General features: G+C 38.4%; 2 protein-coding genes across 2 annotated transcripts; both read left to right on the top strand.

Moving 5' to 3' along the window:
* Window positions 1-5,890: 5,890 nt before the first annotated feature.
* Window positions 5,891-7,444, top strand: LOC309703388 (UDP-glucuronosyltransferase 1-2-like; the record flags this gene model as incomplete). The annotated part of the gene is given in 2 exon segments (XM_082528170.1): window positions 5,891-7,111; window positions 7,115-7,444. Coding segments are annotated over 2 exon segments (1,551 nt in total).
* Window positions 7,445-21,567: 14,123 nt separating this feature from the next.
* Window positions 21,568-25,249, top strand: LOC309703387 (UDP-glucuronosyltransferase 2C1-like). The gene is made up of 2 exons (XM_082528169.1): window positions 21,568-21,621; window positions 23,596-25,249. Exon 2 carries the CDS (start codon window positions 23,599-23,601, stop codon window positions 25,186-25,188), a length of 1,590 nt encoding a protein of 529 aa, XP_082384295.1. The 5' UTR covers window positions 21,568-21,621; window positions 23,596-23,598; the 3' UTR covers window positions 25,189-25,249.
* Window positions 25,250-27,000: the final 1,751 nt, after the last annotated feature.

Below are 27,000 nucleotides of genomic sequence, written 5' to 3'. Positions count from 1 at the left end.
GGGGCCGATGGCGCGATATGGCAGCCTGGCTTCTGTCAGTCTGCCCCAGGGCAGCTGTGGCTACAACTGTAGCTGCCTCCACCAGTGTGTGAATGTGAGAGTGACTGAATAGTGGCATTGTAAAGCGCTTTGGGTGCCTTGAAAAGCGCTATATAAACCCACTCCAACAAACAACAGAATTAGAATGAAAACAACAGAATTAACATGAAAACGATGGAATTTGAATGAAAACAACAGAATTTGAGAACAAACAATGGAATTTGAATCAAAAGAATGGAAATAGAATGAAAAGAACAGAATTTGAATGAAAACAACGGAATTTGAATGAAAACAACAGAATTAGAATGAAAACGACAGAATTAACATGAAAACGACAGAATTTTAAAGAAACGAACAGGATTTGAGAACAAACAATGGAATTCGAATGAACAGAACAGAATTTGAATGAAAACAATGGAACTTCAATTAAAACAACAGAATTAAAATGAAAATGACGGAATTAGAATGAAAACAACAGAATTTGAGAACAAACAATGGATTGTGAAGAAAAAGAGTAGAATTAGAATGAAAACAAATGCATGTGAATGAAAACAACGGAATTTCAATGAAAAGAACGGAATTAGAATGAAATGAATAGAATTTGAATGAAAACAATGGAATTAGAATGAACAGAACATAATTTGAATGAAAACAACAGAATTTGAATGAAAACAATGGAGGTTTAAAACAAACAACCGAATTAGAATGAAAACAACAGAATTAACATGAAAACGACGGAATTTGAATGAAAACAACAGAATTTGAGAACAAACAATGGAATTTGAATGAAAACAATAGAATTTGATTAAAAACGAAAGCATTTGAATGAAAACAACGGAATTTCAATGAAAAGAACGGAACTAGAATTAAATGAATAGAATTTGAATGAAAACAACGGAATTAGAATGTACAGAACAGAGTTTGAATGAAAGCAACAGAATTCTAAAACAAACAATGGAATTTGAATGAAAAGAACAGGATTTGAATGAAAACAACGGAATTAGAATGAACAGAACAAAATTTGAATGAAAACAACGGAATTAGAATTAAATGAATAGAATTTGAATGAAAACAATGGAATTAGAATGAACAGAACAGAGTTTGAATGAAAACAACGGAATTTGAATGAACAGAACAGGATTTGAATGAAAACAACGGAATTAGAATGAACAGAACAAAATTTGAATGAAAACAACGGAATTAGAATTAAATGAATGGAACTTGAATGAAAACAACAGAATTAAAATAAAAATGACGGAATTTGAATGAAAACAACAGAATTTGAGAACAAACAATGGAATTTGAATAAAAAGAGTAGAATTCGAATGAAAACAAAAGCATTTGAATGAAAACAACGGAATTTCAATGAAAAGAAAGGAATTAGAATGAAATGAATAGAATTTGAATGAAAACAACGGAATTAGAATGAAAAAAACAGAATTAACATGAAAACGACAGAATTTTAATGAAACGAACAGAATTTGAGAACAAACAATGGAATTCGAATGAAAACAATAGAATTAGATTGAAAACAATAGAATTTGATTAAAAACCAAAGCATTTGAATGAAAACAACGGAATTTCAATGAAAAGAACGGAACTAGAATTGAATGAATAGAATTTGAATGAAAACAACGAAATTAGAATGAACAGAACAGAATTTGAATGAAAACAATGGAACTTGAATGAAAACAATGGAGGTTTAAAACAAACAACAGAATTAGAATGAAAACAACAGAATTTACATGAAAACGACGGAATTTGAATGAAAACAACAGAATTTGAGAACAAACAATGGAATTTGAATCAAAACAATGGAAATAGAATGAAAAGAACAGAATTTGAATGAAAACAATGGGATTTGAATGAAAACAACAGAATTTGATCAAAAACAAAATAATTTGCATGAAAACAACAGAATTAGAATGTACAGCACAGAGTTTGAATGAAAGCAACAGAATTCTAAAACAAACAATGGAATTTGAATGAAAAGAACAGAATTTGAATGAAAACAACGGAATTAGAATGAAATGAATAGAATTTGAATGAAAACAATGGAATTAGAATGAACAGAACAGAGTTTGAATGAAAACAATGGAACTTGAATGAAAACAACAGAATTAAAATAAAAATGACGGAATTTGAATGAAAACAGAATTTGAGAACAAACAATGGAATTTGACTAAAAAGAGTAGAATTAGAATGAAAACAAAAGCATTTGAATGAAAACAACGGAATTTCAATGAAAAGAAAGGAATTAGAATGAAATGAATAGAATTTGAATGAAAACAACGGAATTAGAATGAACAGAACAGAATTTGAATGAAAACAATGGAGGTTTAAATAAAAACAAACAGAATTAGAATGACAACAACAGAATTAACATGAAAATGACGGAATTTGAATGAAAACAACAGAATGTGAGAACAAACAATGGAATTTGAATCAAAACAATGGAAATAGAATGAAAAGAACAGAATTGGAATGAAAAGAACAGAATTTGAATGAAAACAACAGAATTAGAATGAAAAAAAAACAGAATTAACATGAAAACGACAGAATTTTAATGAAACGAACAGAATATGAGAACAAACAATGGAATTTGAATGAAAACAATAGAATTTGATTAAAAACGAAAGCATTTGAATGAAAACAACGGAATTTCAATGAAAAGAATGGAACTAGAATTAAATGAATAGAATTTGAATGAAAACAACGGAATTAGAATGTACAGAACAGAGTTTGAATGAAAGCAACAGAATTCTAAAACAAACAATGGAATTTGAATGAAAAGAACAGGATTTGAATGAAAACAACGGAATTAGAATGAACAGAACAAAATTTGAATGAAAACAACGGAATTAGAATTAAATGAATAGAATTTGAATGAAAACAATGGAATTAGAATGAACAGAACAGAGTTTGAATGAAAACAACGGAATTTGAATGAACAGAACAGAATTTGAATGAAAACAATGGAACTTGAATGAAAACAACAGAATTAAAATAAAAATGACGGAATTTGAATGAAAACAACAGAATTTGAGAACAAACAATGGAATTTGAATAAAAAGAGTAGAATTCGAATGAAAACAAAAGCATTTGAATGAAAACAACGGAATTTCAATGAAAAGAAAGGAATTAGAATGAAATGAATAGAATTTGAATGAAAACAACGGAATTAGAATGAAAAAAACAGAATTAACATGAAAACGACAGAATTTTAATGAAACGAACAGAATTTGAGAACAAACAATGGAATTCGAATGAAAACAATAGAATTAGATTGAAAACAATAGAATTTGATTAAAAACCAAAGCATTTGAATGAAAACAACGGAATTTCAATGAAAAGAACGGAACTAGAATTGAATGAATAGAATTTGAATGAAAACAACGAAATTAGAATGAACAGAACAGAATTTGAATGAAAACAATGGAACTTGAATGAAAACAATGGAGGTTTAAAACAAACAACAGAATTAGAATGAAAACAACAGAATTTACATGAAAACGACGGAATTTGAATGAAAACAACAGAATTTGAGAACAAACAATGGAATTTGAATCAAAACAATGGAAATAGAATGAAAAGAACAGAATTTGAATGAAAACAATGGGATTTGAATGAAAACAACAGAATTTGATCAAAAACAAAATAATTTGCATGAAAACAACAGAATTAGAATGTACAGCACAGAGTTTGAATGAAAGCAACAGAATTCTAAAACAAACAATGGAATTTGAATGAAAAGAACAGAATTTGAATGAAAACAACGGAATTAGAATGAAATGAATAGAATTTGAATGAAAACAATGGAATTAGAATGAACAGAACAGAGTTTGAATGAAAACAATGGAACTTGAATGAAAACAACAGAATTAAAATAAAAATGACGGAATTTGAATGAAAACAACAGAATTTGAGAACAAACAATGGAATTTGACTAAAAAGAGTAGAATTAGAATGAAAACAAAAGCATTTGAATGAAAACAACGGAATTTCAATGAAAAGAAAGGAATTAGAATGAAATGAATAGAATTTGAATGAAAACAACGGAATTAGAATGAACAGAACAGAATTTGAATGAAAACAATGGAGGTTTAAATAAAAACAAACAGAATTAGAATGACAACAACAGAATTAACATGAAAATGACGGAATTTGAATGAAAACAACAGAATGTGAGAACAAACAATGGAATTTGAATCAAAACAATGGAAATAGAATGAAAAGAACAGAATTGGAATGAAAACAACAGAATTTGAATGAAAACAACAGAATTAGAATGAAAAAAAAAACAGAATTAACATGAAAACGACAGAATTTTAATGAAACGAACAGAATATGAGAACAAACAATGGAATTTGAATGAAAACAATAGAATTTGATTAAAAACGAAAGCATTTGAATGAAAACAACGGAATTTCAATGAAAAGAATGGAACTAGAATTAAATGAATAGAATTTGAATGAAAACAACGGAATTAGAATGTACAGAACAGAGTTTGAATGAAAGCAACAGAATTCTAAAACAAACAATGGAATTTGAATGAAAAGAACAGGATTTGAATGAAAACAACGGAATTAGAATGAACAGAACAAAATTTGAATGAAAACAACGGAATTAGAATTAAATGAATAGAATTTGAATGAAAACAATGGAATTAGAATGAACAGAACAGAGTTTGAATGAAAACAACGGAATTTGAATGAACAGAACAGAATTTGAATGAAAACAATGGAACTTGAATGAAAACAACAGAATTAAAATAAAAATGACGGAATTTGAATGAAAACAACAGAATTTGAGAACAAACAATGGAATTTGAATAAAAAGAGTAGAATTCGAATGAAAACAAAAGCATTTGAATGAAAACAACGGAATTTCAATGAAAAGAAAGGAATTAGAATGAAATGAATAGAATTTGAATGAAAACAACGGAATTAGAATGAACAGAACAGAATTAACATGAAAATGACAGAATTTGAATGAAAACAACAGAATTTGAGAACAAACAATGGAATTTGAATCAAAACAATGGAAATAGAATGAAAAGAACAGAATTTTAATGAAAACAACGGAATTTGAATGAAAACAACAGAATTAGAATGAAAAAAACAGAATTAACATGAAAACGACAGAATTTTAATGAAACGAACAGAATTTGAGAACAAACAATGGAATTTGAATGAAAACAATAGAATTAGATTGAAAACAATAGAATTTGATTAAAAACCAAAGCATTTGAATGAAAACAATGGAATTTCAATGAAAAGAACGGAACTAGAATTGAATGAATAGAATTTGAATGAAAACAACGGAATTAGAATATACAGAACAGAGTTTGAATGAAAACAACGAAATTAGAATGAACAGAATCACTTTTTATTATTTGTAAATATGTGTACAAATGGTTGGTTTTTTGTACTGTTTTTATCAATAAATCTCAGCAACAAAGGACCTACACCCATGTGTGTTGATTTCTCCCTAAGACGGCAAACTGAAACACTCCAAGTTGGTGACTTTTGGAGATTTATTTCCCTGGATGATTGAGAATGCATCAAGATGAAACACAAAAGGAAGTTCACAGCTTTTAGCAGCTCCCCCACCCCCTCATCCACACACCCCCACTCCCCTCCCTCCAGAATTCCCAGCTAACAACCTAATTTACATATGAATGACTGGCCAATTTAGCTTCCACTTGGCTGAAGCTAAAGCTTAGCTAAAAGCCATTTGGCTGCTCTCCGGGTTTTAAAGGTAGAAAAAGCCAAATGGCAGTCCGTGGTGATAGCGTTCACTGAGGTTACAAGTCTGATTATTTGTTTCTGTCTATTATTTCTTCCAGGAAATGTCCGGTCTTTCCATCCCTCTGATTCTGACACTGCTCTGCTTCCTGCTTCTCAGCCCCCCTCCATGTAGCAGCAGCAACATTCTGGTAGTCCCTGTCGATGGTAGCCACTGGATAAACATGAAACTTATCCTTGAACAGTTACACTCCAGGGGCCACAACATCACAGTTCTGCGTTCTGCAAAGAGCTGGTACATCCCTAATAACTCTTCCATTTATACTTCTATTAATATAAGCACGGTTGTGGATGAGTCAGACATTAACTACTACAACAAAATGTTACAAGATGTTATGGAATGTCGCACTTATCCTACATTTATACGCACGCTCTGCCAACAGTACTTGATCACGTCCGTGTTAGATCAGGGTCACAAGATCTGGGCCAGATCAGTTGCTACAATAATAGAAGACACAGTATTTATTCAGAAGCTACAGGATACCAAGTTTGATTTAATGTTAACTGACCCTGGTATGACAATAGGGATGCTTCTTGCAACTTACCTCGAGCTGCCTATAGTTTTTAATGTGCGCTGGATTAATACTGGAGAAGGTCATTTCACCATAGCTCCCTCTCCTATCTCATATGTCCCTGTGTCAGCTAGTGAGCTCCATGATCAGATGGACTTTCTGGAAAGAATCAAAAATATGCTGCATTATCTTTATAATGTCATTGAACAGCACTTGATCATAAATCCTGCCTACTCAGACCTGCTCCAACGACACTTCCCTCCAGGTACTGATTTGCTGTCTTTACAGCGTAGAGCTGATATCTGGCTGTTCAGGGCAGATTTTGTCTTTGAGTTCCCTCGGCCCACAATACCAAATGTAGTATATATAGGGGGCTTCCACTGCAAAAAGGCCCAACCCCTTCCTGCTGAGCTGGAAGCATTCATGCAAAGCTCCGGAGATCACGGGGTGGTTTTCATTTCTCTGGGGACATTTATATCAGCCCTACCTCGGAAGGTCACAGAGGCCATCGCTGCTGCTTTTGCTGAGCTCCCTCAGAAGGTGATTTGGCATTTTGTGGGTGAAAAACCTTCATCTCTCGGAAACAACACCCTGCTGTTAGAGTGGCTACCTCAGAGCGACCTCCTGGGACACCCCAAGACTCGTGCCTTTGTGGCCCATGGAGGCACCAATGGCATGTATGAAGCCATCTACCACAGTGTTCCTGTTGTGGGCCTCCCACTCCTCCTTGACCAGTTTGACAACTTACCAGTTTGACAACTGACCAAAGAAGACTTCCTGGGCGCTCTCAAGGATGTTCTTGAGAATCCCTCTTTCCACACTAACATGCAGCGTCTGTCCCAGCTACACCGTGACAAGCCAATGACTCCAATGGACACTGCCATTTTTTGGATTGAATATGTCATCAGGAACAAAGGAGCACCTCACCTACAGTCAGCAGGTTTTCATCTGCCTTGGTATTCCTACTTCTGTCTGGATGTGGCTGCTTTAACCATAGCCATAACTGGAATTTTCATCTGGGCTGTGGTCTTTGTCTGTAGGCTCCTCTGCTGCCGGAGGTCAAAGAGAAAAATGAAACCAGAGTAAATGAGCCAAACATGATGCAGTCTTTGCAACGTTTAGCTTGACAGAGTCAGTGTCACATGATTAGTCTTTACAATAATTTCTCCCAAAATATTTCTCCAAAGAAGATGTAAATCATTGCAATTAGAACTGCATTTGCTAGAGATTTCGAAAAAGTTACCCCAAAAGAGATTTGTCATTCAGGGGGAATACTTTTACTTCATATAGGCACCATATAGTACAACATGGTTTTTGATATGATATCAAAGGTCAGGAAATTTGTTTTCGATCCATTATTTGTTTGTTGTAATAATGCTTCTTGGTTGATTGTCAGAGAAGGTGCACTCCATAAGCTCAACTCTGCTGCTAAACCTACAAATGCATTAAGGGAAAATAAACAGCCTTTCCAACACATACGATATATTGACAGGAAGCATCGTTACGACAATGAAATAATTGACTAAACACAAATTTCTTTACTTTTTTGCTAACTTTATTACAATTAGCTACAAATGTGCTTTAACTGTTTGAAAGAGCTCCCTTTCACTCCCTTTAGGCCAAATTTATTCTGATTGGCTGCCCCCCATAAACAGTAAGTTTAAACAATAAATGGGAGGAAGAAAGTTTTTGGCTCATTGGACTTACTTGCACATGCTGTCCTGGTTATTTGATGGGTTGGCCATGTTTAATATGGCCAGCCAGCAATGACTACAAGGAAAGCAAAAGAGGTGAACTCTTTTCAAGCCTTGAAGCTTTTTTGAGCTTTTTGACATAGTTTTAAGCTGAGGTTTAGAGGATGGGTGTGAGCGTGTTACATTTGGCATAAACTGCAGCTGGTGTGAAATTGATATTCTATCTTTGAGTCACAGCTCAGAGAAATGCAAGATCACAGGTTATGACATACAAACTGTGAGTTTACAATGCATGAAACAGAACTTACAGAGAACTGTACTCTAAAAACAAGATGTTAACCTTCAATAAAAGACCATGTAAAACCAATGGTATCGGGTTTTTTTGTATTCATGTGATGTTTGCTTGTGTCTTGATGCATGTTCAATCATCCAGGTAAGGAAATCCCAAAAGGTTGAGTCTGTTCATCTCCTTTGGGTCGACCATCTCTGTGATCCTCAAAAGACGCTGGCCAGTCTTTCAATGATGAGAATGTACACATCTTGGACAGGGAGGAACACTGGTTTGAATAAAGACGGGGGCCTAAGGGTATATCTTTCACTATCTTACAATGCTTTGATTGCAGCCATTCCCCAACTCTCTGTGATTGGTTCTCAAGGCCTTAGATTTAATAACAATTGATCATTTATGAAACTGACTGATCTTCTTTCTTCTCCTTGGTTATTTCTTATAAATGTTGATGTACATGAGCAAATTATGATATTTACTGAACAGTCAAAATACTGCACTTATTTTGTATTAGATTGTAGTGTGGCAATTGTGGGATTGTTTACTTCAGGGCTGCAAACAGCACAAAGGTGGTCAGTGTCTGTTCAGTTTTTTTTTTTTTTGAGATGCTAAATTTGGAAATAACCTCTGACCAAGTCAGGAAGAGACTCACACATTAGTAAAAAAAAAAAAACCCAAAAAACGTGTTCGGTAGATGGAGATGAACATGTGTCAGCATAAAACTGTTCTTTAACACTTTATGGGTCTCTATTGTGTGGAGGAGAATCTTCAGGGAAAAAGAAAAACCAAAATCATATAAAGTGGCATTTGAAATAGTTTTTATTCTTTGCAAAATGGCTAAACACACCATTATGTCCAGAGTACATAATTCAATTCAATTCAGTTTTATTTATACAGCACCAAATCACAACAACAGTCGCCTCAAGGCATTTTATATTGTAAGGTAGACCCTACAATAATACATAAAGATAAAAAAAAAAGAAAAATCATATGACCCCCCCCATGAGCAAGAACTTTGGCGACAGTGGGAAGGAAAAACTCCCTTTTTACAGGAAGAAGCCTCCTGCAGAACCAGGCTCAGGGAGGGGCGGCCATCTGCTGCTACTGGTTGGGGTGAGAGAAGGAAGACAGGATAAATACATGCTGTGGAAGAGAGACAGAGAATAATAACAGGTACAATTCAATGCAGAGAGGTCTATTAACACATGTTGAGTGAGAAAGGTGACTGAAAAGGAAAAACTCAATCCATCATGGGAATCCCCCAGCAGCCTACACCTATTGCAGCATAACTAAGGGAGGATTCAGGGTCACCTGATCCAGCCCCAACTATATGCTTTATCAAAAGGGAAAGTTTTAAGCCTAATCTTGAAAGTAGAGATCGTGTCTGTCTCCTGAATCCAAACTGGAAGCTGGTTCCACAGAAGAGGGGCCTGAAAACTGAAGGCTCTGCCTCCCATTCTACTTTTAAATACTCTAGGAACAACAAGTAAGCCTGCAGTGCGAGAGCGAAGTGCTCTAATAGGGTGATATGGTACTACAAGGTCATTAAGATAAGATGGGGCCTGATTAGTAGGATTTTGAATATAACAATGTAATTTGTAAGTGACCACCTGCCCAACACAGACATGTTTGCAGAGGAGCCGAAAAACATGAGCAGCTGTGTTTGTTTCACAATTTTATGCTCACTGAATGACTAATATATCCAGCGTTGGGAAGGTTACGTTTAAAATGTATTCCACTACAGATTACAGAATACATGACAAAATGTATTTTGTCATGTATTCAATGAGAGTAATGTATTGTGAATACTTTGGATTACTTAATATATTATCATGCTTTTTTACAACTAATGAATGTCCTATTGCTGTGTGATTTATTACTATTACTGAAGGCTACTCACCGTACCAATAGCAACTAGATTTTTAAAAATGATATAAAATGAGTAACAGTAGGTGGACATTAGGTAAGGCTACACTTTTTGCAGTGATCTCGTGTAGAAAACTATTCCGCGCATATATAAAACAGGTCCGCGGCTCCGAACTGTAGCTAATACGTCAGGTTCGTGTCGGGCTCGTAGCCGAAAACTAGCTTTACTTTGTTGTCAGGGTCAACTTTGTTAGCGAGAAACAGAGAGAGGCGTCGAAAGGCTGCACCAATGGAGCTTAATGTTTTGGAAGAAAACAGGAACACAGTGTACAGTCGAGTCTTAATAGCTTACTTACAACTGGGCTCGTCAGGCACTCTTTTTGGCTGCAGTGGTTATTATTATATTCACATGGAAAAGTACAACTTGTCACCAAGTTGTACTTTTCCACTCACCTTTACTCCCTCCCTCACTACAGACACATAACGTCTATGGCAGTCCATTCTCCCTGCAGCACGGACTACACTGTCCATGAGGCTACATTCTTTAGGGCTGTGCCTGTAACAGTCTGCCTATTGCCTTCATATTAAATCATTTTAAAAAATATTTCTTCACATCATTATGAGACACGAGATTGAGATATGAACATTTGAGTCCATTTTTCCCATAGAACACTATGACAGGGTGTGGCTTGTGGCTCAGGTGCAGGGGAGGAGTGGAGCAGTGGGCTCAGGGTGGTGTCAGGGGAGCCTGAGACACACCTGAGCTCCATCCGCTGATTATGTCTCACCTATAAAGAATGTACCGGGACCTAAGTTGGTGTTTTGTGTGTGGCTGGCAGTTGAAAAGCTGCGGCCGAGGGTTGGAAGAAAGAACAACTAAATAAAAAGTTTTGAAACATGTGAACTGTGTGGTCGGGTCGGTCATTTTTGTCACAAACACATATTCAGACCAAACTAATCTGTTAATTAACTGTTTATATACATTTTTTCCAAGCTGGTCTTACAATCCTACACCTGCTTACAATATTCTTGCTAGCACTCGTGCATTCAAATGACTTTGGAAGTTTACATATGCAAAAGATTTGCCAACCTAAATTCTGACATAGTGTGAAGAGGTTTTCTTTTAATAGTTTATGCTGTAGTGAAATTCGTGCAAAAATATTGTGCGATGAATAGTAAACAGTAGCTGTCAGTACATGCCAGGCGTCTGAGTAAATGGTGTCATGGGGGTTGAAATGAGCCATATCATGACGCAAAACAATTGAAGGAAGGAAAAGTTCTGAACCAGCGAGTGCCTCGAGGAGCTTTGTTCACATGTTTTGGGTTTGAGGTCAACTTTGAAAAGGTGCAGTGAATGTAGAAAGAGTCCCACGAGAAACATAGCCATGCATGTCTTCATTTGCTGACCTTACGTATTGAAGTAATCACCCTAACAACAAATGTGTTTATGCAAACAGCAGCCTCGGTCTTCAATTAATACTAGCAGAATGTTTTGTTGTATTGCCAATATACAGATGAAGATAGGATTATTAGCCCTTCCTATGAAAATTCATTGTTGTGTTTTACAAGTATATTTCAAGTGTTGTTAAACAGAGCAAAGAATTTTTAACACAACTTTTCCAAACATCCAAGCTTTATTATGGATGCTTACATTATTTTACGTTGCACACAGAACCCCCCCCCCCCCCCCCCCCCCTCAAAAAACAAACAAACAAAAAAAAACCTACCAGGATCAAACATAAGCTCTCCAATGCTAATAGTAAGTTGTGCATCCTTTTTGTTAGCTAACCGCCTGTAGTCAGTTGTTGCTTTCAACAAGTCTCACACTCACCTCCTGAGCAAGCCTGGCTCATTGTTCTCTGTCGAAAGTCTCAAGATTGTCTTTCAAAATCTTCAGTCTTCATTTCTAGATGCAATGAAGCACCGCCACAACATAATACTCCCTGTACTTTGGATTGTATTTCTCTCCCTTCTTTCTCCAAACATAAACAGTGTCTCTATCTGCTCTTTAAGTGATGATGTGATGAATCCTGCTTCCGGGTCCAAATTACTCCACTTTTAATAAGGCTTTTGTGTTTTTTACATCCCCACAAGCTTGTGAGGATAGGTCAATTGGATAATCCAAATTGCCACTAGGTGTGAATGTGTGAATGAATGTGAGTGCGAATGGTTGTCTGTCCCTGTTTTGGCCATGTGACAGACTGGCGACCTGTCCAGGGTGTACCCTGCCTCTCGCCCTATGACAGCTGGAATAGGCTCCAGCGCCCCCCGCGACCCTGAAAAGGATAAGCGGAAGCGAATGGATGGATGGATGTTTTTTACATGTTTTAATGCTTTGTAACTTGTTCTATTTAATCTCAACAAGCCCCTAAAAACAGTCAGTGATCACTGTTGGCTTCTCTCAGTTTTTATTACCACTATTCATTTCAAAGCTCAGTTTTTAAAACCTTACGATATAGGTTTTAAAAACCTACATGAAGCGCCTTGAGGCGACTTTTGTTGTGATTTGGCGCTATATAAATAAAATTGAATTGAATTGAATTAACTACAGTCCATGGATCATCTCAGTTGTTCTCCCGACTGAAGTTCGGTCCATTTACAGCATCCCTCCATGCAATTGCATTTGTCCAGAACCTTCAGGAACCCTCACATTAACTTTTATTGAGTGGAAAAAAGTTAGCGTTCACCCTCCAGCTTCACTGTTTATATTATGCTAACCATAGCTGTGTAGCTAGCCAACAAGTAGCACATCATTATATACCAGCTAGTCAAACTTCAGTAACACCTACAAATGCTGCTGTTTACTTTCCTGTCTTCATTTATGTCAGAAGTGATAGCAGAGCTGTACGTCTTAATTTGTTTCGGAAATCCCTAAGTGAGAACGTGGTATATAATATTTTGATGGAAACTAGTGAGCTAACTTCCTGCTAACTTCTAACTCTGTTTGGGCCCAGGCACGGCTAACGACATTAGACTTAAAGACCGGATGGACAAACACCTCTAGTTTTGTCTCATCTGTGTGTCTTTTGTCGCACAAGAGACACACTTCCACTATGCTTAAACTTCCTTTGGGCTGTTCTTAGTTCAGTCTGGTTTGAAGGTGTTGGGGTCAGGTGTTTCAAGTTTTCTTTGCAGTCAATTCCTGTGCACATTTCTAGTGAGTGTCTTCTTTGAGACTACACATCCCAACTTGGCTGAGTCAGTCACTCATACATTGTCAGTTGTTCTGTCTTTAAACACATCTCTCACCAGTTCTTTCCAGAGTCTTTGAAATATTTCTCTTCTTGCCTCTGCCAGGCTTGTTCCGTATTCTGTGATTCTCTTACTTTCTTGAAGATATTTTTAGTACACTACTCTTGGGAACACTTGTGATAACTTTGTATACCCATCTCCTGCTAGCAGTAGTCTACACTGATTTATTTTCCTTTGGACATGATGCTTTAAAAAGTGAGAGCTTAAACCCTCCCTAAACATTTTATATCACATGTAAATTTGAAGCTTGTACTAAAGTCACTTTCAACTTGATTTTACAAGCTTTGGGGATTACAAAGTTAAAACACATAATTGCACAGCAGTGGTTTGTGCTGTGGCTCAGTAAAAAGTTCAGTTTTTCATTAGAGCTAATACTACTGACCCTGTTGAAATATGATGTTTAAAATCCATTGCTCTGTTAATAAATCTTTGACAAAAACTTTAAATGCCGTAGCCAAGCTAATAGGTTTATCCACATCTGTATATACAGTATTTAGCGTGTTTATGGAAACACACAAAAAAACATTAGCCAACTTAATAGAAACCGTGAGCTAAAAAGTAGGTAAGTATACTACTGAATTAAACATGTTGAATATCCAGAGCATTTTTCTCTACCTGCCCTTATGTAGACTAAAGTCTGTATTTAGAAAATTATATTGATATATCTAACTTCTTACAACGAACAAATAAAGATAAAGAATGTGATACAGCTTCTCAGATAAGGCCTGTTTTCCCATCACAGCCATGTGACCTTCTGCAGGTTGTGTTGCCTCCAGCTGCTTCTCTGTCTGCAAAACCACACATGAAAGCATTTCTGTCTCCATCTGCTGGATGTGCTGCAGCGTGCTGCGGATGCCAGATGTTGTTCGTCCCATCGCACCCTCTGCATAATTCAATGTATATTCAGACAGATGCCTTGCACCTTTTCTCCCTTGAGACATTTTGTGTCTCTACTTAGGGACACGTGACAGCTGAATATATCAAATCTGCTATCTACAGCATCTGCTCATTGTGCCAGGTGGTTAGAGATCAACAATACAGGCAGGAGGCCACATCCTGCTTTTAATCCTGCTCAATCCTTCCAGTATTTTAGACCTCTGGGGTTTTTTATGACATTAAAATATCCAAAACACATTACTGGATCTCTTTGTCTGGATATCTCATCTCAAAAATAAGTTCTGGCTTGCTCAGCATTCTCAAGCTGATGCATATTTGGTTCTACTTTTATCAGCTTTCCTAATCCAGGAATATCATCATAACTTTTCCATGGTATGAGATATGTAGTGCTGCCCTAACATGTTAGGAGGTCATTTGTGAGAAGACAAGTGTGAACATGGAATACATGGATTAAAATGAATGAAAGTAATTGTGCCTCAAAGATAAACAGCATGCATGTGTGAATGTGTCTGTGTGTGTAAACTTTACAGAATTTTTACCATGTAATGGTTCTGTTTCTGAAGCCTTGGGTCATACATTTAGAAACACATATCATCGACTTAAACATTGTTTCGAGCTCGAAGCACCCTTCATAGTATATTCTCTAATGGAAGTGGCCTCTCCCAGCAGGACAATGCCCCTTCAATAGGACAGAACCTCTCAGGAAAGGAACATGACAAACAGACCATATTTCCAGGATCCTAATACTATAATCTAAATGAAACGTGGATTTAAACACTGAGACATCACCCACTGGTTTTTGTACTGCAAATTTTAAAGCCACAACTTTAGCATTTTGAACTGTGCTATTTTCTTGGCATCACAACTAACCATAATTCAACAGGAAAGTACTTTAGGGAGCTAGATATGAAGTGGCTTTCCTAAATAAGTTGCATTTTATTGTTGAAGTACTAAACTGAGTCAGCCCAGCTATCGCCAGGTCATGCTAACATCAAGGTCAAGCTAGCTAGTTTTGAGATTTCCCATTGTAGTAAGCAGTGTTGGGAAGGTTACTTTTAAAATGTATTCCATTACAGAATACAGAATACATGCCCCAAAATGTATTCTGTAACCTATTCCGTTACGTTACTCAATGACAGTAACGTATTCTGAATACTTTGGATTACTTAATATATTGTGGCGAGTTCAGACAAGGAGGAGACGGAGGTATCGTTTGGTCTTGCTTCCCGTGAGCTAGCCAGGGAGCACAGCCGTTTATTACATTTGCAGAAGAACACACTGCCACTAGCTAACTGCTCAGCGCGGCAACCACAACACACATAGGGCGCCCTCTGACCCCGGAAGGACACACCGTCGCAGCGAGAGGGCGTCACCCGTCACCATGGCAACATACACAAAACATAACTGTACAAGCAGAACAGCCCTGACCCGCTACAATATTATCATGCTTTTTACAACAACGTGAATGTACTATTGCTGTGTGATTTATTACTATTACTGAAGGTCCGCGACTCCGAACTGTAGTAAAGGGACCTCTGACTAATGCTGGGCTCACACTGTGCGATTTTTGGCCCATTTTGAGCCGATTTTTGAGTCGTGCGATCGTTTTGGCGATCGGCCCGATTTTGGCCTTCATCGTGCGTCGTGCATCGTGTAGTATACGTGGGGTAACGAGAAGCGATTGACACCTCACGACCAGCTCCCGATCATCAATCGCTTGGTCGTGAGGGTGTCACCGCAGTTTGCCACACTGCGCACGCGCAAACACAAATGTCAGCGAAAAAGACGGCGTAGCACGGCAGTGCAGCGTGTGATCTGGACACAAGCGATGGAGGCACAACCTGTAGAACCATCCGAGCCCTTTCGATGTGGCCTCACAAAATTATCACGACCACAACAACCGTGAAAATAGTTGGATCGACACTGCTGCTCAATCACAGCTGCCTGATCATGTTTTTCATTAGCAATTTAACAAAGTTGATGGTGGTGGTGTGTCTGTGTGAGTGAAAGACGGAGAGGGAGAGCGAGCGACAGAATTTCTGTTATAACCTTCATTTTTATGGACGCACAGTGTGAGCACTCAGGTCGCATCAGAGCATCGGGCCGTATATTGTGAGACCCTGCATCGTGACCTATGAACTTCTAACCCCTGCGAGTCAATCGTACAGTTTGAGCAGGAGCTGAATCGCGCGACTGAAAAAATCGCACAGTGTAAGCCCAGCATAATACGGCGGGGTCCCTGTCGGCTGGTAGCCGAAAAATAGCTCTACTTTGTTGTGTGGGTCAACTTTTCTTGCGACAGACAGAGAGAGGCGTTGAAAGACTGCTCCAACGGAACTTGTTGTTTTCGGAGGAAAACACGAACACAGTGTACAGTCGAGTCTTAATAGCTTACTTACAACTGGGCTCGTCAGGCACTCTTCTTGGCTGCAGTGGTTATTATTATATTTACATGCTTCCAGCTCCCGTTTTTGCTCGATGACTGCTCGTACCTTTCCACTCCCCTTTTTCTCCCTCCTAGCGCTCACAGACACATAACGTGTATGGCAGTCCATTCTCCCTGCAGCATGGAGTACACTGAACATGATGCTACATTCTTTAGAGCTATGCTTGTAGCATTCTGCCTGTTAGCTTAGCACAACAACAACAACAACGAAAAGGCGCTCTCTCACCCAGGAAACACACAGTCGCAGAGAGAGAGAGCGTCGCCCTGTAACCATGGCAACCGTAACGCTGCCGCCTGGAACAAAAGAACGTAGCTGTCAAACAAAACCCAAACAGTCCTGACCCGCACCAAAATGAAACAGGAAAGTACCCCAGTGTATTCCATTTATTTCAACAAAGTAACTGTATTCTGAATACCACCTTTTTAAACAGTAACTGTAACGGAATACAGTTACTCATATTTTGTATTCTAAATACGTAATGGCGGTACATGTATTCCGTTACTCCCCAACACTGTAGTAAGCAATCGGGTGTTATTGTAATGTTTTTCTACATGTGGGTCACAAATAAAAGTTTTAATTTGTATTGTACATGTTGGTATTTAATATCATACTTCTGCAATAGTGTATTTGGCAGCATATTGTTAGTTTAGCACCAAAAGAATCACACGTCACTTCAGTCATATCTCTGTGGGTGTTTGTGGGATGGTGGTGTTTGCATGTGTTTGTTGGCAGGAATGGCCTCTGCATCCATAACTTAAACCCAAAACTTTCCTGCTACCATGATACTGAGGGTGCATAGGTGTTTTTAAGTCAGTTACAATACGGAGCAGCAGGTACTACGGAGAGAATTCATTCTGCTCTCATTAAGTGTGGCAATGAACGTTACGTGGAAATGCCCTGATATCAGCTCATTGTGCCAGTGGTATTCGGTGTTGACCAAATTTTATGCACGTGGCTAGAAATGGAAAGCATGCTAAGCATTATCTTTCGTGATAATCGGTTATAAACTGTTGTGTGCAGTCCCTCTAGTTTTTCGCAGACTTAAATTGTGAACATAATCAGACAGTTTGTTCGCAGTGAAAATAAGTTTGCTTTTCTTTTGAAGCAAACATCAACGAACTATCACGCAAAACCTGTGAAACTGTGAAAGTGCTAACTTTGCTCTAGTGTGCAAACTTTATATTACGAGAGAAACACTGCGATTGTGTTGTGATAGCAACAAACCAGAGCATGCTGAGTAGAAATTGTCACTATTTATTTCCCTCTAACATTATTTTGCTTCTTCTTTTCATGGTGATTACTTAAGCCTTGGACACAAACTCATTGAAGTGTCAAAGATTGAATTTCAGCAGATATAATGATGACATGCATTTGATATGGTAATAGGTTAATAAAATAAACACTTTTGCAACCTAATCTGTAAGAATGTAAAACTCTGTGCCACATTGATCTAGTGAACTGGATAATATGACCGTACAAGGCTCTATAATGTAAACTGATCTGAAAACTAAGCTGCTAGCAAACAGAAAAAAAGGCTTTTTGACATTTTCTGAGACCTTGAGGCTTGTTGGTCCTTGTGGTTCTTGCAGTTGTTCACAACGTCACCCAGATGAAATAATCCTACCTATTAATGTAATGTGTGTGTACATCACGGTGGAGACAGCCACAGAAGCTACGGTAATGAAAAATAGTTAATTGCATATGTTTGTTCCTCGTCAGTCCACACAGTGTCTTTGGTAATCAAAGAAAAATTTGGTACCAAAATGTTTAATGTGATATTTCCATAATACAGAGACTCTGTATTCTATTCTAAAGGTTCAAGGTTCAAGGTTCCTTATTTGTCACATGCATAGTTATACAAGTATAACATGCAGTGAAATGTAACCTGACACGCTCCTCGACATGTGCAAAAATGGGGGGGGGGGGGGGGGGGTGTAGAGGAAGAACATTATATATATATATATATATATATATATATATATATATATATATATATATATACATTGGGTGAATGTGCAGTAGTAGCAGCAAGCAGGTGAATTCTGTACGTTAATATGAATAGACATCTGACTATTTTACAGAATAGACAATATAAACATATTTAAAATTAAAGGAATTTGGAATGAACATTGTGCCTGGGTTTAGAGTGTCTGGAAGAGTCCTGTCTCAGTCAATTATAGATGATGTGAGAGGGCGGGTGTGTGTGTTTAGGGCCCGGATGGCTTGGGGATAGAAGCTCCTCTTGAGTCTCTCTGTCCTTGCCCGGATGATGCGGAACCTTCTACCAGATTGCAGAAGTTGGAACAGTTTGTTGCCAGGATGGGACGGGTCCTTCAGTATCTGCGCTGCTCTAGTTCGGCATCTCCTGGTGTAGGTGTCCTGAAGCGGGGGGAGAGCAGTATCCAGCAGCAGCGTTCTGCTGTATGGATCACTCTCTGGAGAGCTTTTTGGTCCTTCACACAGCTGTTCCCAAACCACGACGTCATGTTCTGTGTGAGGATGCTCTCCACAGCGCCTGTATAGAAAATCCTGAGGATCTTTGGAGAGACCCTGAACTTCCTCAGTTGTCGTAGGTGATACAGGCGCTGCCTAGCCTTTTGGGTCTGGACCTTAATGTGGGCAGCCCATGTCAGGTCTGAGGAGATGCGGACACCAAGATACTGGGGTGGCTGTAGCTCAGGTGGCAGAGCAGGTCAGCCATATCAGAAAGTCGGTGGTTTGATCCCAGGCTGCCCCCTGGCTGCATGCCAAATATCCTTGGGCAAGATACTAACCCCATGTTTGCCTACTGGTGGTGGTCAGAGGGCCCGGTGGCACCAGTGTCTGGCAGCCTCGCCTCTGTCACTGCGCCCCAGGGCAGCTGTGGCTACAATGTAGCTTGCCATCGCCAGTGTGTGAATGGTTGAATGACTGAATGTAGTGTGAAGCGCTTTGGGGTCCTTAGGGACTAGAAAAGCACTATACAAATGCAGGCCATTTACCATTTGAAGGACTGCACCCTCTCCACTGGAGCTCCATTGAGCTTATGTGAGCCTATGTGAGCTTCTCACATAATTACCATTCAATCTCACTTTAAGGAACTGATATTTCTTTCTTGATCTTTCAGCCAATATAGAAATAATTGCAATTAAGTACTAAGAAAGGCAGTTTCTGAGAGCTCATACATTGGACAAAAGACACAGACTGCTTAAAAGCTGCTTAATGATGACAAGTTAGTGTCACGGACCCAGCTCTGGAGGACTGGGGGTCCGTGAGCAGTTTTGACTGTTGTTGTTATTATTATTATCGTTATTATTTGGTGATGTGTGTGTCTTTCTGCACAATGCTCTGTTAGTCTGTGTTCCACTCATTATATGTATAGGCAGGGTGTGGGTGTGTACATGTGTGGCTGGAGGATGGAGAACAGCCACATTCAGGCCTGATGGGTGTGGCCCTGCAGGAGGACTGGCCACACGTGAAGTTCCTGCCACACACCTGTTGGTGATCAGGGCTTGTCGGGGGAGCTACTTAGGAGAGTGTTGGAGCTCCCACCGGCACGGGATCATTGAGTTGTCTACCCAAGTTAGTGTGTGTCAGCGTACGACGGTGCAGTTTGTGTATGCCCGCCAGAGTTGGTGTTGATGGCTGTTTTTGTGGTTTTCCCCCCAAGTGGAAGAGTGGACCAGAACAGCAGCACGCACAAGGTGTGCTAGAACACAACAGCGGGGAGCACACACACACGGGATTCAAGGGTGCAACGGGGAGTTATTGTGTTTACAGCCTTCACTGTAAATAAAGTGCACTGTTCCCCCATATCCCCACGGTCTGACAGCCAGACCGTGACAGTTAGTGCACTGAAAACCTCTGGGTTCCAGGATATAATTGGCCATTTTTGACCACTTTTGATTTTTTTCTTTATTTCTTTCTTTTTCTTTCTTTCACCATTAAAAACTGTTTACTTGCCTAACAGTATTCAGGAAAATGCATCACGTAAATTATTTATCATAACCCTTGTTTTACTTGGTAAGTCAATACAATTTTAAAAAAAACTGGTCTATAGTTGCATTATATAGAGTTTCATCATACGGTCATGGCACTGTAAAAACAAACATTGATTAAAGCCCCTACTGCTATTATCATGGTTAATAGCACTAAACCGTAAGTGTTGTTGCCATTGCACATTGCACTTTTTTGATGATAAAATTTAGGTTATTTTCTCAGGGCTTATATTATTTTTTTGTGTGTATGTGATGTGTTTGTTTGTTTGTGTTTTTTATATTTCTGTATGGACATACTGCAAATCAGTTTCCCGTTAGAGACAATAAAGTTACCATTGACCATTGAGCATTCATTCAGTGATTGTGCAAATGTACTGTTTATAAGGTTTGTTGCAGGTTTCCCCAACTCTCTGTGTGATTTGAAGAGCAAAGCTTTTTGCCAGTGTTTTGACTGGTCAGTAAGTTCAGAATGCACTAATTAAATGGCAACCCAATTCCATTAGGACAGTTAAAAAAATGTCTTACTACTGACCTAACTCCTGTCTCATAAGTGACTAGAGTTTTGTACAAAAAGTTAATTTTGCTCAGTAGACTTTGAGAATCAGAATAGAAACCTGTTGAATTGGGCTCTCACATGGATAAGACTGTCACTAAACCGTCCTCTAGAAAATGATTAATAATGTTGAGCAAATCAGGAGAGAAGGTGAGGGGTAATTTTGTACTAAACCAAACAAAATTCCATCTGATAACCAGAGTTACCTCTCGGCTATATACTGAATTGACCCGGCCTGTTTGTTTAAAAGGTACAACGTGTTTTTGGAAGTCAAACTTTTGGAAGAAATAGGTAAGTTCTATTATAATTTAACAATATGTCAGCCATAATACAACTTTATTTGTGTATTATTTTAGCGCTTTACATGTCACTGTCAGTGGGGATTTTATACAGTGTAATGCACAAAGGTGAACGCAACTATTTGAAATATGTTTAAAGATTAGAGGGTGGATGTGTGAAGAATTCCAGCCACCGATTATAGACTGTTGGAAAAGTGAAGTCTGAGGGACTATATATTTGTATAGCCCCCTAATAGCGCCTTTAATAAACTGTTTAATATTAATGTCTTATATGATTGAATACTCATTTTGCTATATGGACATTAGTGTCAGGAATAACTAGGAATGGGATTTGAAAAGATTTCATGATGCTGCTGTGTGGTAGGCAATGGACTCAAAATTCAGAGCTCTAGAGGCGAGGCGTAACACAGGAAGGCAGCTTTTTGGCTGTACTCTAACAAGCCTGAGTTGTACAAAATGCTAAACTAAACTATGATTCAGATTATAAAGGAACACAGAATACACGGGCAAAAACAAAAGTAATATCCATGCTGCAGACTCTGTCATTACTTTCCTCCTAAGTACACAAACTGAAATCTGATTGTAGCAAAAATACAAGGGGGACCAATATGTCCGATCAGCAGACAGGCAGGCTTACAGTTCCAAGGAACTGGACTACTGCAAACCTGGTCTTGATTCCCATCCCTTGATGTAACACATCTCAAACTACTTGCAGGAACTTTTTCTGTACCGCTGTAATCTAATGCATTACTGATCACAGGTAACTAATAATGTGTTACTTGTTTTACACAGAGTAAGCTCCTCAATTATCTGCATGAAAAAAAAAATCAAAGGTGCCTTTACGCTGCACACTTGTGTAGCAAAAAGCTCACATGAGCCACTTCTGACGAAGTTGGAAAATGGAACAACTTCTGAGGAGAAAGTTGCATTGATCTATCTTTTTTTTTTTTTTTTACATACAATATTTTCTTTTGTCTTGGAAAGATCCCAACAGCCCCAAACTCAGAAACTCTGATCTGTAACATGACGAGTAGCTTCAGAGCCTGTCACTGACATGTATGTCTGTTTATTGTTTCTTCATCCATGAGAAAGTCAGAAAGCTGAGTAATAGGCAAAATATGACTAAGTATCTTACGTGAGTGCAGGGATGAACAGAATATTTATCTTAAGTATAAAAATCCTGAGAGTAAAAGAGTTGCTTCAGAATTACTATAATAATATGACTGGCCTATGGTGACTCTGCCAAAGTAAAGGATTCTAAAGCTTCCACCTGGGTCTCCTGCAGAGTTCTTTTTAAACTGAGGACCCTGGATGCAACAAAAATGGCATAATAATGGTAAATTGCTAAAGTAGCAAACCCATTTCTACCAAACTGTTTTAATTCAGCCACATTGGATGGCTTTTGAGCATGAACAGCCTATTAAAGGACATGACAAAGTTTCAATTATTGGCCCTAGTTAGTTTCTGAACATATGCTTATTTAGCATATTGCTAAAAAACAACAACAAAAAACCCATTTTGAATCTTAGATGCTTCACCAGTGACTTGGCTAAGTCATGAACCTTAACTGGGACCTGGATAGACTCTTGGAGTAATTATATAATTATATTATATTGCACTATAGGTAAACTGAGCGGATAATCAGCTTCTAATTACTTTACGAACATTTGCTTATTGAATGTGGGGTTCAAACAAAAACCAGTCTGAATCTTAGGTCCTTCACCAGTGACTCAGTTTTTTCCTGTACCTTTTAAACAGACAGGCCAGGTCAAGTCAGTATGGAGACGAGAGGTAACTCTGAGTTCTGTGGTTGTGCTTTAAATATGTCACATATTATTGTTTTTCTTCTCCTTCATCCAGGTGTCTGCTGGTTATCAGATGGATAAATAACCTTTTAGTGAATGCTAAAAGGTTATAAGTTACTGAGGTCACAAGTCTGATTCTTTGTTTCTATTATTTCTTCCAGGAAATGTCCGGTCTTTCCATCCCTCTGTTTGTGACAGTGCTCTGCTTCCTGCTTCTCAGCCCCCCTCCATGTAGCAGCAGCAACATTCTGGTAGTCCCTGTCGATGGTAGCCACTGGATAAACATGAAACTTATCCTTGAACAGTTACACTCCAGGGGCCACAACATCACAGTTCTGCGCTCTGCAAAGAGCTGGTACATCCCTAATAACTCTTCCATTTATACTTCTATTAATATAAGCACGATTGTGGATGAGACAGACATTAACTACTACAGCAAAATGTTACAAGATGTTATGGAATGTCGCACTTATCCTACATTTATACGCACGCTCTGCCAACAGTACTTGATCACACCCTTGTTTGATCAGGTTCACAAGATCTTTGCCAGATCAGTTGCTACAATAATAGAAGACACAGTATTTATTCAGAAGCTACAGGATACCAAGTTTGATTTAATGTTAACTGACCCTGCTATGACAATAGGGGTACTTCTTGCAACTTACCTCGAGCTGCCTATAGTTTTTAATGTGCGCTGGATTAATACTGGAGAAGGTCATTTCACCATAGCTCCCTCTCCTATCTCATATGTCCCTGTGCCAGGAAGTGAGCTCCATGATCAGATGGACTTTCTGGAAAGAATCAAAAATATGCTGCATTATCTTTATAATGTCATTGAACAGCACTTGATCATAAATCCTGCCTACTCAGACCTGCTCCAACGACACTTCCCTCCAGGTACTGATTTGCTGTCTTTACAGCGTAGAGCTGATATCTGGCTGTTCAGGGCAGATTCTGTCTTTGAGTTCCCTCGGCCCACAATACCAAATGTAGTATATATAGGGGGCTTCCACTGCAAAAAGGCCCAGCCACTCCCCGCTAAGCTGGAAGCATTCATGCAAAGCTCCGGAGATCACGGGGTGGTTTTCATGTCTCTGGGGACATTTATATCAGCCCTACCTCGGAAGGTCACAGAGGCCATCGCTGCTGCTTTTGCTGAGCTCCCTCACAAGGTGATTTGGCGTTTTGTGGGTGAAAAACCTTCATCTCTCGGAAACAACACCCTGCTGTTGGAGTGGCTACCTCAGAGCGACCTCCTGGGACACCCCAAGACTCGTGCCTTTGTGGCCCATGGAGGCACCAATGGCTTGTATGAAGCCATCTACCACAGTGTTCCTGTTGTGGGCCTCCCCCTCCTCTTTGACCAGTTTGACAACTTACTCCGGCTGAAGGTGCGTGGTGCAGCTCGGGTTTTGGAGGCCTACTCACTGACCAAAGAAGACTTCCTGGGCGCTCTCAAGGATGTTCTTGAGAATCCCTCTTTCCACACTAACATGCAGCATCTGTCCCAGCTACACCGTGACAAACCAATGACTCCAATGGACACTGCCATCTTTTGGATTGAATATGTCATCAGGAACAAAGGAGCACCTCACCTACAGTCAGCAGGTTTTCATCTGCCTTGGTATTCCTACTTCTGTCTGGATGTGGCTGCTTTAACCATAGCCATAACTGGAATTTTCATCTGGGCTTTGGTCTTTGTCTGTAGGCTCCTCTGCTGCCGGAGGTCAAAGAGAAAAATGAAACCAGAGTAAATGAGCCAAACATGATGCAGTCTTTGCAACGTTTAGCTTGACAGAGTCAGTGTCACATGATTAGTCTTTAGAATAATTTCTCCCTTAAATTTTTGCTTTGACTAAAACTGCATTTGCCAGAAATTTACAAACAGTTTAGAACAGCGAAGATTTGAATTACCCCCACGGAAATTTGTCATTTAGGGTGAATACTTTTACTTTACATCATAGGATATCTTTTTATATCAAAAGATATCCTCAAAACTTAAAGGGGACCTAAACCTCCCTAAACCTAAACTTCTCAATACATCTTGATTGACCAGCAGAGGAAATTTGGCAAATTTTTCAAGGGTGCCACTCACTAACTTGACTCTTGTCTTTCTTTCACTCCCTTTAGGCCAAATTCATTCTGATTGGCTGCCCCTCATAAACAGAGGGTTTAACCCTTTAAAACCGGTCGGAGCGGGAACGCTCCGTTTTGCGTAACTATTTTTGAATCCCTGTTGAACTGGAACCACGTAAGCTAGCGCAATCATTTTTTTGCATATAAACCGGAGGAGTTGTACTTACATGTTATGCCATTAGCTTGTCCTAGGTCACCGTTTCCTTCCACATATAGCTTTGCAAAAATTGCATAAAAAGCACTTGCAGCAACAAAAAAAATAATATTCCAGAAACACGCTTTGCCGATCCGATCAGCTGTTCACCACACTTCCCACGCTGGAATAGACGTCAGTGCGAACTATTGTATGTCTGCCATTACCTGGCCGAAACCAGAAATGACGTCATTTTTGCGGAAAATGTATTTTTTTTTTTTTTACCTTCAGGGCCTTATAAGCCTATACTGGTGTTTTTAAAAGTCATGTTTGACTTTATGCTTTTCTGAATAGTTTCTGGGATGCTTAGAACTCAAATTGCACTGCTGGTAATAGTTTATTTTGATTCACATGCTGTTGTTTTTGCACATTTGCATTATAATATTTATTTTTGTTTTTCCTGCAGTATATAAAAATGAAACTATGGAGACACTCAAAATCAATTTCCTGTGGTTGGAAACTATTTTCTGCAACTTTTCTGTATTAACAGTTTTGAGGGATAAACCTCTTAAATTTCTCTAACTAGAAATATATGTGAAAAAAAAAAAGATTTTCAATTTTTTTGTAGTTTATTGCACTTTTTTTGCAATTTATGTAGTTTCTATGGACTTAATGCATAGATATTATTAAAATTTGGGCTATAACGGTTGTATTGATGTATAGCAACTTGAAATGCTCCCAAAAATGGCACTACAGCATGTAAAAATATAAAGATAAGCTCTGGCGGACTTGGTTCTATGGTAGGTCTTAAAGGGTTAAACAATGAAAGCAAACAAGATGAACTCTTTCCAAGCTTTAAGCTTTTGTGAAAAGGAGCTTTTTGACATAGTTGTGCTCTTTGCATAGTTTTAGGCTGAAGTTTAGAGGACTGCAAACTGCAGTGTACGTGAGAGCGTTACATGTGGCAGCAGTTGGTGTGAAATTCATACTCTCTCTTTGAGTCACATCTCAGACAAATGCAGACACACAGGCAGGGTTTCAGATTCAATATGAGTTACACTATCATAACGCCATCATCATGTTGACAAATGTAAGCAACTTATATTAACAGTCAAAATACTACACTTATATTATACGTAATCAGATTGTAGTATAGTACTTGTAGTATTGTTTTTTTCAGTGAGACAACTGTATCAATGTCTGTTGAGTTTTTTCTTTGAGATTCTAAATTTGGAAATACCCTCAGACCAAGTCAGGTAGAGACACTGCTCGATAGAGGAGAACATGTTCCAACATA

The sequence above is a fragment of the Aulonocara stuartgranti genome, assembly GCF_965226115.1.
Source record: "Aulonocara stuartgranti genome assembly, chromosome: 3".
NCBI classification, from domain to species: domain Eukaryota; kingdom Metazoa; phylum Chordata; class Actinopteri; order Cichliformes; family Cichlidae; genus Aulonocara; species Aulonocara stuartgranti.
Note: the sequence above shows the minus strand (reverse complement) of the source record. Positions and strands in the feature narration are given on the sequence as shown.